Source organism: Macadamia integrifolia, unplaced genomic scaffold (genome assembly GCF_013358625.1).
Source record: "Macadamia integrifolia cultivar HAES 741 unplaced genomic scaffold, SCU_Mint_v3 scaffold457, whole genome shotgun sequence".
NCBI classification, from domain to species: Eukaryota; Viridiplantae; Streptophyta; class Magnoliopsida; order Proteales; family Proteaceae; genus Macadamia; species Macadamia integrifolia.
Window position 1 is genome coordinate 262,912 of NW_024870456.1, and position 13,763 is coordinate 276,674.

At 37.0% G+C, this 13,763-nt stretch overlaps 2 protein-coding genes across 3 annotated transcripts; both read right to left on the bottom strand.

Moving 5' to 3' along the window:
- Nucleotides 1-2,452: 2,452 nt before the first annotated feature.
- Nucleotides 2,453-6,777, bottom strand: LOC122068774 (zinc finger CCCH domain-containing protein 3). 2 transcript variants are annotated; one of them, XM_042632665.1, is made up of 5 exons: nucleotides 6,525-6,777; nucleotides 6,369-6,430; nucleotides 4,733-4,814; nucleotides 3,511-3,582; nucleotides 2,453-2,793 (listed from the first exon to the last, which is right to left on the bottom strand). In XM_042632665.1, exons 1-5 carry the CDS (start codon nucleotides 6,652-6,654, stop codon nucleotides 2,684-2,686), a joined length of 456 nt encoding a protein of 151 aa, XP_042488599.1. In that variant the 5' UTR covers nucleotides 6,655-6,777; the 3' UTR covers nucleotides 2,453-2,683. The 2 variants fall into 2 exon arrangements, with proteins under 2 accessions (XP_042488599.1, XP_042488597.1); XM_042632663.1 differs by having other exon boundaries at nucleotides 3,511-3,585; nucleotides 6,525-6,775.
- A 1,050-nt stretch (nucleotides 6,778-7,827) lies between these two features.
- Nucleotides 7,828-12,505, bottom strand: LOC122068773 (polygalacturonase At1g48100). The gene is made up of 7 exons (XM_042632662.1): nucleotides 12,351-12,505; nucleotides 9,695-10,103; nucleotides 9,440-9,607; nucleotides 9,268-9,312; nucleotides 8,958-9,165; nucleotides 8,765-8,846; nucleotides 7,828-8,587 (listed from the first exon to the last, which is right to left on the bottom strand). Exons 2-7 carry the CDS (start codon nucleotides 10,082-10,084, stop codon nucleotides 8,086-8,088), a joined length of 1,395 nt encoding a protein of 464 aa, XP_042488596.1. The 5' UTR covers nucleotides 10,085-10,103; nucleotides 12,351-12,505; the 3' UTR covers nucleotides 7,828-8,085.
- Between the last annotated feature and the right edge of the window lie 1,258 nt (nucleotides 12,506-13,763).

Genomic DNA, 13,763 nt, shown 5'->3' on the forward strand with positions numbered 1-13,763 from the left:
TTGATGTTAAAAACTCCATGATCTAAAAATTCATTTTGAGCAATTGAACCTTCTCAAACTGTTTCTTTTTAAGAACCTTTAAAAAAAATGCAAAAGTAGTGGATGAATACTTCAATTTTGATTAAAATATTGTGCCTAAATGCTAATGGCATTGTACTTTTGTCAAGTGTTATAAAATGTAATAATATATGTTCCTAAATTTTGTCCATGTCCTCAATGCTTAAAAGTAAACTAACAATAAAGAAATTATTGCAATGTATCATTATCATCTCTAGTTTTACCCTTTAATTTGGTAATTCTATCCATATTTGTTTCATTGTAAAATTTTCCGTGAGAATGATATTTACATGAATATTTCCTACATCTTCAAACTTTCTTCTCATTTTACTTCAACGGAAGCAGTGGAAATTTTTATTTTACTTTTATTTTTTGTCATATCATGAAGGCTATGTTTGGTTGTAAGGGGAATTAAAGGGAAGGAAAGTGAAAATTTCATATTTAAAAAAGAAATATATGCAATCATTACCCATGTGACATTAACATTAACTTCAAATCGATCCATATTAGGTTATAAAATTTCACTTTACTTTGCATCCAAAACCCTTTGCTATAACTTGTAAAATAAAAATTACATATAAAATATATCATTACTAAATATGATTAAAACATGTGGGGTAACGATTATAAAAATTTATTTTTAAAGTATGAAAATTTCACTTCCATTCCCTTTAAATTCCTATTGCAACCAAAAGGGAAAATTTTTCCATGTAGCCAATATACTGTACGCCCTCTAACATGGCTTTATCTCTCCTCTCCAATCCATGTGGGGACCCGTGAATGTTACCGTTTTTTGTGACATCATTGTGTGGCATGGAATATTTCCCCCACACTGGCTGTGTAGGGTACCCTCTCCATTTACTTAATATGGACTAAACTAAACTGCATGATTTCCATGGTTCTCTTGTAAATTATGCAAACTAAACTTTGGAATACTCTTATTTGTTATTTTTTTTATTTCTCATCATTGTGCTTTGCAAACACATGGGAGGGTGAAAATTTGTACCTCAAGGAGAATGGACAAAACCCAAATCTGCAATTTATTTTTTTTTTAGGCTGATTGAAAGGTGAAGTTCTAAGATCTGATTCCCTATTTGTTCTAGATTATGAATGCTTCTTGTACTGCTCTTGGGACTAACGTTTTTGATATCCTTTTCGCACATCATACTGATTATTAACTAAGATTTCCACCTTTATCTTTAATACCAAATCACAGAGGGTAAGTTAAAATATTTAGGGCCTTGGGTGCATTCTGAAATGCCTTTTAGTTTAATAAATAATGATCAACAAGAATAATGTTAAAGTTTTCATATAATTTGATGAATGATATAGGCTTAATAGTATTACTGTTGGAGCATGTTAAAGACATGATATAGGTTTGATAGTGTTACTGTTGGAGCATGTTCAAGACAATCGTGGGCGAAACACCATCACATGGTCATATCTTTCTTGTGAATGTTTTAAGGACCAAGTTTCCTTCACCCATGGTGAAGAAAGAATTCCTTTATCATGGACATCAATGGCGTCAAACTGCTAAAGGGAAGGGCAGTTTCAATCTCGTAAGTCGAGGGTAGGATTCAGGAGCGTACTGATTACCCAATAGTCCAATCACATTGATCGCTTCACCCTGGATCCTCCGCATCATCTCCCCCCCCCTCCCCTTCTTTTTTTTTTTTCTTGAACCATCCCCATTTAGACCCCTTGTAAATCCCATTAAATTAAATTATTCATCAACATATGAGGTCCGAAGAAACGTGGATTCAACTCTTCTATCTTCACCTTGTGTCTGAATGCACCCTGGAGACCTTTGTACTTCTCGAATATTTTGTCATGTGGCCAACTCAACTTTAGATAAAACTAGACACTTATGTGAGGAGAAGACCTTGAAGTCTACACGTTCCCAAATTTTAGTCACATTTGAGCTGCCATGGATAGTGGATATGATTGAATGCATTTGTCACCAGAAATGGAGACAAGAGGCTGGTTCCATTCGGAAAGGGTGCAAATCATAGATGCCAAGGTGTCGACTAGGCATCCAGGTGCCTTGACAACTAGTGTCACCTTGGTTGCCTTGTTGAAGTCGACTTGCACCAAGAACCCTCCAACGCCTTGGATTGCCTAAACATCGTGATAATTATGGTGTAAATACTATGGATAGAGGAAAACTATAAAAGGTTATTAGAAAGAAATTTAAACTAATACATACAATCTACTAAATTAAACAACTTTACCACTGGATACCATTTTCCACAATTTGATATGATTGGGTGAGTCACCTGCAGGTGGTTTTGTGATCACTTTCCCTAAAAGAAACAAAAGATAACTTTGGAACAGAAGGACAAGAAAGAAATGACTGGTAAAGTTGTAATGAGGGTAACAACCCATTCAGCAAAAGTTGCAATTCCCAATGCAGCACATATGATATGGCATTTTATTACATCAGTCGAATGCATCAACCAGTCTACCTACAAGTATATACATCCACTCTTATCACACAAATAGAACCAGACTTGCCAAGCCATATCAAATACATAATAACTACATCACATTCACTTTAAAGGGACAAAGGGCAAAGAGATTACAAAAATGGCACCAACAACATGGGTTTAAAATGAAAGAAGCAGATCTATCCCCAATCTACAAAGGGAAGAGGTGCATAACCACCCTCTGGAGGTGGCCTTAGTGAAGGAGGTAAATTACCAAATGAAATTCCCATTGCATCTCCAACCACATTCCCTGTGTATCACAACAAAGAAAAAAATCCAGAACCAAATAAACAACAAATCAATATTTTAAAAGAACCCTTACAGGGTATTTGTAGATACAAATCCAATCCAACCAAGCAATTGCATAATGAAGTCGAGAAGGTGCCAATAGCTTCCACTGTAAAGCCTGCAGGTTTGACATTGCTCAAACCTAGGATTGAATCATCCCACCTTCACCTTGCACGAAATGCACCTAGATCCTCATGCTAGAGTACCACAATACCATGTATCGTATAACCCAAAAAGATAAACAGTGATGTTAACTGCAGGACCCTTCAATGAAACTTGGGCCAATCACATGACCAACTTTCGAACTGAATCTGGGTTTAGGCTGAGTCCAAGCTCCCAAGCAAGCCAATGTTGGGCTAGCCAGGCTTAGGCACAATTCTGGGCTTGGTTATATCCTTATCCCCTTCTTGACACCTAAGATATTTTAAGTATCTAGAACTTTTGTTATAATATGTTATTTTTGTTCTTAGGTATTTACCCATCAGAAAAAAGAAGGGAGGAGGGGGAGGGCATCTAAAACTACTTAAAACAAAATAACCCTAAATCCCCCACTCCACCTAAACCTAACAGGGGCATGCAAGATGTAAAGTTCATGATTGTGTCCGAGTCTCCCGACACCTTAGTGATCAAGGAGGAGGAGAATGTTCTCATTTTTAATAAGGCGATGATCTAAATTTACCTGTCATAGAGCTTCCTCCTGTAAGTTGAGTTCCCATAATAGCTGGTAATTGAATATTTTCGGTGAAGTTTGCTGCTAAACAAGGAATCAAAATATACATTAACCAGGAATTCTCAATCGGTTTGCCTCAAAAGAAGGCATCACATGCCACAATTTGTCAAACAAAATGAGGTAATGACAATGTATATCTTTTTTCAGTTAATTTCCCCTTTGATGCATATGAACACAATCAATTGAAACCATAGTTTTTAAGGCGCTGATGCGGTCTAGAGATGGTAAGGCAGTGCTCCGCCTTATGTGAAGTGGCGCCTTATGGGTTTTTTTTTTTTAAACACATTTTAAAATTACTTGATGAAGATTCCAAATATAGATTTTTTATTGGTAGGTGTATGGTTTTGTTAACACTTGAGATGTATGGGATTAGCTTTACTCCACCAAAAATAACCAAAACAAACAAAACAAAAACCCGATTCACAAATAGGGTTTGGATTTTTTCAAGGGTTTTAAGAAATGGCTTTGAGAAGGAATCAATGAACAAGGAAGAACTACTGATCCAGGAAACCATTTTGCTCCGGTAGCGGTGAGCTTCATTCTTTTTTGACAGGAATAGAAATATAGTGGATAACCTTAGGGCTTAGGCACTCATTTTGGCATCATAAAGGTAAGCATAATAAATACTTGTATTTTTTATGTCTCCTTTTCTTTATATTTATAATTTTGTTTCATAATTATGTATTTATATTATATATTACTATGTTATGATGATTAATGATTAATGATTGATGATTGACGATTGACGATTGAAGATTGATGATTGATGATTAATGATTGATGATTGATGAAGATGAACTTAGTTTATTCACTTTATTGATTTGTTTTCTTGATGAATATCTTACATTGGTATGAATATGAACCTTTAATATTTATTTAACATATGAGTAATAGGATTCAACTAGGATTTGAGCCAAATAGATTGGTTTTATAAAAAAAAATTACACAGGAACACTTTAGTCAATAAGGCAACGCTTTATGCCCGCCTTATCGCTAAGGCGCTCCGAAAGACCCTCAAACCCTCCGTCGCCTTATCGCCTTAAAAACTATGATTGAAACAATAAATTTTAAAATGCTTCAGAGAAATAATAAGCATCAACTGGAGTTAGTTTTGATTAAAGATCAACAAACAGTATAATGAAATAAGTTACTAAATTCGATCAGCCCTTACCTGGTATGCCTTGAATATTTGGATTCTGAATATTTTGCTTTGGATGAAAATATTTACAGGAATCCCCATAATGGCATAAACCCTACAGAATATGACAAGAGAAAAAGGGGGGAGAAAATGTGAGAACAACAATTCAAGCAAATTTTCTGACCAAAGAATTTGAATTCTTTTCTTTTTCTTCACATATGTACACAATAAGCTAAGACAAATTAGGGATATCTGGTGCTACAGATGTGCAAGAAACCTAGCACTCAAAGTCTAGTCCAGAAATCCAGACCTCAATCCCATAACCCAAATGAGAAACTTTCTAGATTGCAGTCATACTGTCATTGGTTGAGCTAGAATATCTGAATATTCTTCACTAGTAACATAGAAGGGAAGAACATCATGAATGGAAAAATGGCAGCAGAACAAAGTTTAAGTTCTCAACTGAATGAATAAATGATTGTGGATGACCAAATCAAGAGAGGGAAGTGAGATTTTTTCCCTCTATCCCTATAATCCCATAAGGATAGAAGTTTTAATAAAACAAAAGAAACAGCATGCTCTTCGAAACATGTTCATGCAACTATATATATGCCTTTCTTCAAATGAAAAATCAGTGGGTATCATCTTTCAGTTATTTTCCTTAGTCTCCATTTGTTTCGATGGAAAATATTTTACAGGAATTATCTTAAAAGCAAAAGAAATTGTACAACCACCAATTTGATTTTTTAGATATTGTTAAATAAAAAAAGAGGGCTTGGATCTTCATCAGGGATCAACTACCAACCATGGATGCCACTCTACCATCATATGGCTGGACTCTTTTCCTATACCAACCATGACCAACTATATTTCCTTGTCATGCACCCCAAAAAAATAATTCAAAATTGCACGAAGTACAGAACTGTACAACTAAAATGGCCTTCAACCCACATGTTTTCTGGTGAAGCAAATGAAGCCATCAGGAAAATGAATTAGTCCTACTTAAATTGATATAGCGTTTCTGTGACCTATCCAAACCACTCTGTTACAATGGAAAAGTGCATTTCCTGTGTTGCTTGGACTATAGAAAGTATGTAATGCATAAAATTGGTAGATCATTTTAACATCAAATAACATTTGGGACTTACAAAATAAATGAAGTTTATTTGACATTTGATTGGACTGTGATATCACCATCACTATTAATTAGCATTTTCAGGGCAAAAGGGCTTTCTAACAAATTGAATGGTAGAATGTCAGCAAACTGTTCCGTCTTTCAACGTATATGTAGCCCATGTCCAATCATATGGGTTGAAGGAAATAGTAATCATAAATAAAATAATTTTCAGGCTTCAATCATACAAGTGATTGGCATTCTTAATGTTAAATCTCAACAATGTGGACTGTCTAATTAATGGAGCTCCCGTAGGATATCCAAAAAATTTCCTTCCACTTCAGATAATGTTATAGTAAGCTCTGAACTTCACATGATCACCTATATTGTTAAGGGAAATATAACCCTAATGAGGATGTCCTATTATCTCTTCCCAAGCTACCATGCTTAACTCGATTATGTAAATTTCCAATAAATATATAGAAAATTTCACGAAGGAAAAGGAAGAAAACCCAGGAACACAAACAAATAAACAAGAAATTTTCATGGGCTTACCGTCCTCAGGAAACGATTGCAGACTCCTTTACCGAAACCCTCCAATTGATTGTGATTTGGTTCTGGGGTGAACGAGAAACGCGTGAGAGAGGGAATTCAGAATCAAATAAAACAACTTTCAGAACGATTCGACAACTGGGGAAAAGAAATGGTAACCTCTCAAGCGGTCGTACCAGAGAGCTTTGGCTCTTTGGTGTTGTACGCCCTGGAGATGGCGCCTTCTAGCCGACGGCGTATCCTGAAATTGTTTGTCACAATAGTCGCAGTAGTACTTCGTCAGTGGCATTAGTTTTTTCTTCTTCCTTCCCTTCCCTTTCCTTTTCCTTTCAAAAAAAAAAAAGGAGGTATTTGGGGAGAAGGAAACCCAAACTGTGGATCTTGTGCACCACGAAATTGTTTGTCACAGCCTTTCCTTTTCTTTAGAAAAAAAAAAAAATGGTCGTTGGGGAGAAGGAAACCCAAAATGTGGATTTTGTGCACCACGACTAATCGTTGGGGAGATTATCATCCTAACCATCTGGGTAATCCACGGATGGTATGAAAGGGTAACCCTCTTAGACCCAAATTATTGTAACATCCCTTATAAAATGTCTTATATATCTCCCTATTTTAGTATTCCTTGTAATATTCTTTCCTAACGCCTCAAAATGCACATGTGCCTCCTCCCCAAATAAAAGTATAAAAAGATCAATATATATTCGATATCATTGTGGAAAATTTTGTTTTCATGGTCTAATTTTTGCACTCATAGTCCATTTTGAGCCACATGATCAACTCGCCTGTAAATTAGTCATGTGTTAAATTTCACACTTAAATTCAATAAAATATTCTTCTGTGTATGTCCATGCATTTATATATTTTTCAAACATTTATATCTAGCATACTCCTTTAGTCCTTAGATTTTTTTCAAAATTATATTTTAATATCCATTTGTGCTGATACTTAGCATCCTTTAGGTTTTCACCCAATTTCTATTTTTAATTGATGGGTATTCATATCAAATAATTGATATGGTTTGAGGTGTTAGAAGGATTCTTCCTTCCATGATTAGAAGAATCTGTTTGTAGAAGAGGTCTTGAATATTCATGTTGCAATTTCATTCACTTTGGCACCAATCCAACCACAACATAGTGTGGTCCAGTTTGGGTTAAACTGAACTAGGATCCAGACAGAAGTCTAGTGGTTGACACAGTCATTTGGACTGCCGAATTGAGTTGAGAAAAAGCTTAGCTGAATCATTGGTCAAATTTAGGCTATGTTTCACATACATTCTCAATTTAGGCTATGTTCTTCTATATTTTTTCGTTTTAAAATGTGTTCTAGACCCAAAATCTATTTCAAGATTGCAGACCACATGCAACCTTAGTAAAAAGTCAATATCAAAAAAATAATAATAATAAAAAATAAATAAAAAAACCAACCTGATTATACAAGTAAAAATCTATACTAGAAGAGCATATAACACAAATCTAAACCACTCCTATTTTATAGTCATCTTCCAGTAAATTTTAATGGTAATACAATAATGGAGGGATGAAAGAAATGACACTCATTTCTTCTACATCTCATCACACTATAAAGGAAATAAACCCTATAAGGGATGGAGCCTAAAAGTCACAAAGAGGACCCATTACAACAAATAAGGCCCCCTGGACTTCATATCCTGTACAGTATAGTCCATATGGTAGTGTTACTAATTTAAAAACCAGAAACTCCCCTAGCAACCATAACTTGTAATATCAAAGAGGGTCTCAGGTTCCCCATCGTGTAAGCATGAAATGGGAGGGATAGTGGGTGTTTCTTGTGTTCCATAAGCATTCCAACAGAAGGGGTCATCCACCAGCTCTCCCTCTGCAGGAAGAAGCTCAACCTCAGACATTGTTATATTGGTGCAAGCCACTGTGTCACTACATGCAAAATGTATAGGTGGGGTTCTCACATCATATGTTCCCTTAATGTTCTTATAGGAAACATTTGTGACAAACACAGCTGAGGTCTGGTTTCGGCACGCTTTTGTCAAACAGTAGTATTGATCAACAATGATGCAGTTCCTCACATTCTCCATCTCTATGTTCTCAAATGCTATAGTTGATACAGAGCCCATTCCACCTTGCCATGTCTTGATCCTAACCCCATTGTCTGAGTCCTTTATAAAAGCGTTTTGGACCGAAATGTTTGAGACGCATGCTTGTGAGTTATGCACTCCAAGGCTCCCAATGCTGCAAACAATTAAGAGTACTTCTCTCAGTTAGTAACTCTGGCTCTGCATAAGCAAATCTGTGTTTGGTTGTATTTTCGGAATAGATTTTGGGTCTAGAAAGCATTCTGAAATCCGATCATTCTATATTTTCTTGCTTAAGAACTTTCAAATGGAAAAGATGGCAGAGGATAGATACCTTATCCCATGACCGTGATCACAGGTGACATTATCAATTAGGACATTTGAACAACCTGGTCCAATCGAGATACAATCATCCCCTGTTTTTTGAACACCAAATTCATATAATTAGAGTAATTTAGGATGTATAGTTGATCAAATTTGTTAAAAACCAGAATTCCAATCGATGTGGAGTGATCCTTCTTCATTACCATTGGCAATGTCGGAGTCGAAAATGGAAACAGACTTTGTGTTCTCAATGTGGATCCCATCTGTGTTAGGACTAAGTGCAGGGGAAGAGATAGAAAGCTTTTCAATCAACACTCCTTCACAGCCATCAAATTTCATGTGAAACTGGGGACTATTTTGGATCCGTACTGTATTAATCATCAAACCGGAGCTCAGGAAGAACCTAATTAACTGGAAAACAAAAACAATAAATTTTGATGAGGAACAAATCTTCTTGAATTTGATGAACAATCTAAAGAACTCAAGAAATTGGATTTTGGATGAAACACTCACAGCAGGACTGTCACATGGACCAGGTAATGTCGATCCATTAGGACCCTGCAAGGCATTACAGTAACAGTAAATATATTACTTCTGTGTATTATTAAGATAAGATGAGATGATTATAGTTATGAAATATAATTGCCAAACAAATATAATATGAACATGAACTGTAATAGAATACCCTATGAGGTTTGCATGGGAGATCCCACCACTTCTTTCCATTCCCTTCAATGGTGCCTCTTCCTGTGAGAGTCATCCCATCAACTCTATAGAACACTAACCATTGCTTATTGCTATCAGCTTTTGGCCAGCTATCTGGTCCATCAGGCGCCATTAGAACTCCATCAACCTTGTTGCAGTCAAAACTAGCCATTTTAAGTGACTGAGAAAAGGAGGAAAAATCCCATAACAAGTAATCAATCTGGTTAGTTACTACCTGAAATACAAAGCCTGGCTTGCATGGGCCAGAGAAAATTGTGGAAGTGATAGTGAAGACATGATCAGAAGGGGCAAGAAGAATTCCAGATTCAACTGCACAAGCTGCTTTCCAAGCTTCTCTGAATGCAGCGGTGTCATCTGTGGTACCATCTCCAACTGCCCCATAAGATGTTACATCAAAAACACAAGGTTCTGAGGTGGGACTCCCAGGATCATTTGGGCCTGGAGGATTAGTAGGAGAAATAGCAGGGGATTGAGAAACTGGGCTTCCCTGGCCTGTGCCTTTCTTTTTTTTGTGAAAATGAGTTCTTCCTTCCACATTGCTTGAATTGGATATGAAAAGAGACAGAGTGACCCAAATAACAAGCAACCCATGAGCAAGCGCCATGGAAGGTGCTACCTGAAATCTTCAAAAGAAATTGTATACAATTTAGTCTCCAAACTTCAAGAACTACTCTGTACTCTCCACTATGGTGGAAAACCCAGTAGCTGACTGAAAAGGATGGGGAGAATTCACTTTCTAAGCTGTAAGGATGCTATATAAAATCTGAAGAAGAGAGTTCAACTGTGAGGACTCTCAAGGAACCTAGCTTGTGTGGACATTAGGTTTAGTTTGGTTTGTACCAAAGACTATAATTTTGCAGTAACAAAATCCATGAAAATCTCACCTTGACCTGCAAGTACTGGCATCTTTCAGGCTACAGTTTACAGTAGTCTTTACAATAATACATACCAATCTTGACAAATTTTGGGACTTGTTTGGGAGATTTTATTTCCCTTTGTAGACAGCGTTGTTGGGTATGAGAGCGGATCAGGTTCACATACAAGAATGTACGAGAACGATCTTGGTCCGTGAATTTAGACTCAATTTTCTCTTTCTTCATTTAATAGATTCTAAATCCATGGACCAGATACGTACGAGAACATTCTCTTCTCGTACGTGAACCTGATCCGTTCACATTGGGTATGGTAAGTTCCCTTGTCACATAAAAAACAGTGGGGTCCACAGTAATACTTTCTCTTATTGTACCCATGTGGGCTCCATGAGCCGATATTGATGATACCATTTTCCAACTTTTCATTTGTGTCGTGTGTGGATTCTTTCTTATGCTAGGCCCTTATAGGAACCCACCCCCATTCTCCCCTTTTTGTTTTTTTAAACACACCAACCATTGTGTGCCAAGAAAGTGGTGAATGGAAACAATTGCTAGCAGAGTTGGTGGTACCATTACCAATAGATAGCAACGTTGTCCCAAGATTTCATGGGATCGACTCTGCTATCATAGGAGTTCGGACCAGCTCCCCATACGTGAAGGCTTCACATACCGTTTAATTTTAACCCCCTAAAAAAGTAAAATATAGTTTGATGATGATGTGTGTCATTTTGCTTCCACAGATACAACCCCACCATGTTGCCATTAAAGTATTTGGAGCGACTCTTGTGGAAGAAAATGACATACACCATCACAAAACCAAAACCCTACATAAAGAATCACTACACCATGTTTTTGGTCGACAAGGATTTTTTCCCGATGTTCAAGTTAATCGTAGAGCATCATTGCTTTGACTTTATTAAGGGTGTAGTTACAAACCAATATTAAACATAAATTAAAAAATATACCATTGTTTTGGCCGATACAATTATTGTCATATTGACATCTGGCCGGTGATATCAATATCGGCCGATACAATGCAAATACTTAAAACCATGTCACTAAAATGCACCTAAGATGCCTTGGTTGTGGCTTATTGTGGACCATGGATGCAGCCACACACAGATCAACTCTGTGGATGAAACCAAATTATGAATTGAAACATTTTTACTACTTGTGACTTCCAGTGAAAAAATATTTGGCTGCTACCTTGGCTGCCATTAAGCCCCAGGACAAGGTAGCCATGTGGCAAATAGTACAGTAGTGTGTGGCCTATGACTATAGCTATTGGTAACTTACCCAAACCCATTCTTCTGTGTGGGAATTTCCCTTTTCATATTTTTCTTTCATTCTTACTTGGCATAGGGAAGGACTGACCGTTAGAGAGAGAGAGAGAGAGAGAGAGAGAGAGAGAGAGAGAGAGAGACTTTAGAACTTGAAAACATTAAATATTGGGCCTTAAAGAAGAATAATATTTGGAATGGGAAGTGGGAATTAAAGGTGAAGGTAGTTGGGGATGTGATTTGTTTCTGACGAGGTCCTTAATTCGTTAGTGATAGACTGGTCTCGTGACCCTTCATTGTACTCTAGCTAGCTTTTTTTTTTTTCTATCATATACGGCCTTTCTCTTTCTCTTTCTCTTCAGGCATCTTTGCCTCTTTGGATAGAAGAAATGAGGTTGGTAAAGCGAAAATGGAATCAAACCACTCACGGGTCTTGCTTCCCTGGCCTTTTCTGTTCATTCCATTAGACTCTTTTGTATCGCAATCAACTACTATGTACTGTGTACACCATTGGTCATGGTGATGGTTTGTGTGTGTGAATGTGACTTTACAGTATACAAATATAAGTAGCTCGATGTAAAGACTTATAATGATTCGGACACTCTTTCCTTAATGGTTAGCTTTTAAGGATTAGTCGCGTTCTATCCAAAGACTTTGAAGACAAGAAGCAATTAGAAGAAGGTCATGACCCATTTAATAAAGATACAAAAAAACTCACCTGAAGCCTGAAATCCACCTTATAATGGAGACTTCTTCTTTTTCCGGCGGTTCCCAGCAGTAGACTACACACACTCCAGCGAAGTGAGGGGTTGCACTGCCACCCTTCTCTCTGCTGTTTCTGTTACAATGTGGAGGACAGTGGGGGGCAGGGATGAGGGACTTATATAGCCGTGAGTGCTTGTCTTTATGTGAATTGTGAGAATGAGAAGTGTGAAAGCCTAAAGGGAAGGGACAAAGGGTTTTTTTGACTTCTAATCAACCATGCATGCATTAGTAAATTGATCTTGTTTGTCTTGGCTAAGCTATCTAGATAGCTAGTTAAGTGTGTTATCACATGTGTGGGGTTTCATGAGGATATATACTATGTGTGGTTGAGCCATTGAGAACCCTTTTAGAGGTTTGAGATTTGAACATTACTTGAGCTTGTGGTGAGCCACATTTTCTTTGTTGAATACATATATCTATCTTAGTTTCTTACGTAAAAGACATTACAAATAAAGGGAAGGGACAAAGGAGGGTTCAGGGGTTGCCATTATTTTCTTGTGGTATGTTTCTGGTTTGGTTTTCAATCTTTCTGCTTTTCAGCTTTCATTGTTAAAGGGTGGGAGGGTTCATCTTCCAACGCTCCAATTCACATGTTTGATCTTGCCTTCTCTCTCTCTCTAGATATCTCTCTGTCTCTTTCTGGGCCCCCTCTTATTATCTCCTGGGAATTAAGATTGAGCCAGATTCACAGAGAGAGATCAGAGAGAGATCAGAGAGCCACAGATTCAGGTGGAGACGACGCGTGTAAGATAGGGGGAGGAGAAGGAAGGGGATATGGTATGGAGTATTCACGGGTTGGTGTTTTGTGTGTCACGGGTGGAAGTGAAAAAGGAACGTTCCCCCAAGGCCCTAATCATCTCATTCCAACTCCCATGTTTGAGCCTAAAAGCAAATGGGAAAATTTTGTGGCTTACTAGTGTAGTGCATGTGAGATTTAGAGGTTAATCTTAACTAATGCTGTAGATACTAGTATTAGACTATTTTAGTATGTATTAGTATTTAATAGTGATAGGTGAGAGATACACGTTAGACAAGTGAATTCGTGCACTGAAGCATCTTCAGCGCACGAAACGGAAGTATTGGTCTTTTTGCACCCCAATATGTCTAGTGTAGGGAACACCAAACTAGCAAGGTTTTTTCTCTTTTTTTTATTTAATTTTTTTTTAAGCTGAGAGATTCACCAACTTAGACAAGAAAATAAACAAAATACTTAATTTAATATAAAGCAAAAGTTTTTCCCTCACCTTATTTCGGATATTTGATAATAGGGATGGGAGTTTCACCAAAAAAAAAGATAATAGCGGCAGGAGTCAATGCTGCTTTTACTATTCCATAGAGGGTCAAATTGGCAAAGGAAAACTCGGTT

Excerpts from the sequence above, each read along its gene's own strand:
- LOC122068774 (XM_042632663.1), bottom strand. The coding sequence starts at position 6,654 with ATGCCACTGACGAAGTACTACTGCGACTATTGTGACAAACAATTTCAG. Across the intron at positions 3,586-4,732 it reads AAATATTCAAGGCATACCAG|CAGCAAACTTCACCGAAAAT; the intron begins GTAAGGGCTGAT and ends TTCCTTGTTTAG. Across the intron at positions 2,794-3,510 it reads AGGAGGAAGCTCTATGACAG|GGAATGTGGTTGGAGATGCA; the intron begins GTAAATTTAGAT and ends TGTGATACACAG.
- LOC122068773 (XM_042632662.1), bottom strand. The coding sequence starts at position 10,084 with ATGGCGCTTGCTCATGGGTTGCTTGTTATTTGGGTCACTCTGTCTCTT. Across the intron at positions 9,166-9,267 it reads GTCCATGTGACAGTCCTGCT|TTAATTAGGTTCTTCCTGAG; the intron begins GTGAGTGTTTCA and ends TTTGTTTTCCAG. Across the intron at positions 8,588-8,764 it reads GATCACGGTCATGGGATAAG|CATTGGGAGCCTTGGAGTGC; the intron begins GTATCTATCCTC and ends AATTGTTTGCAG.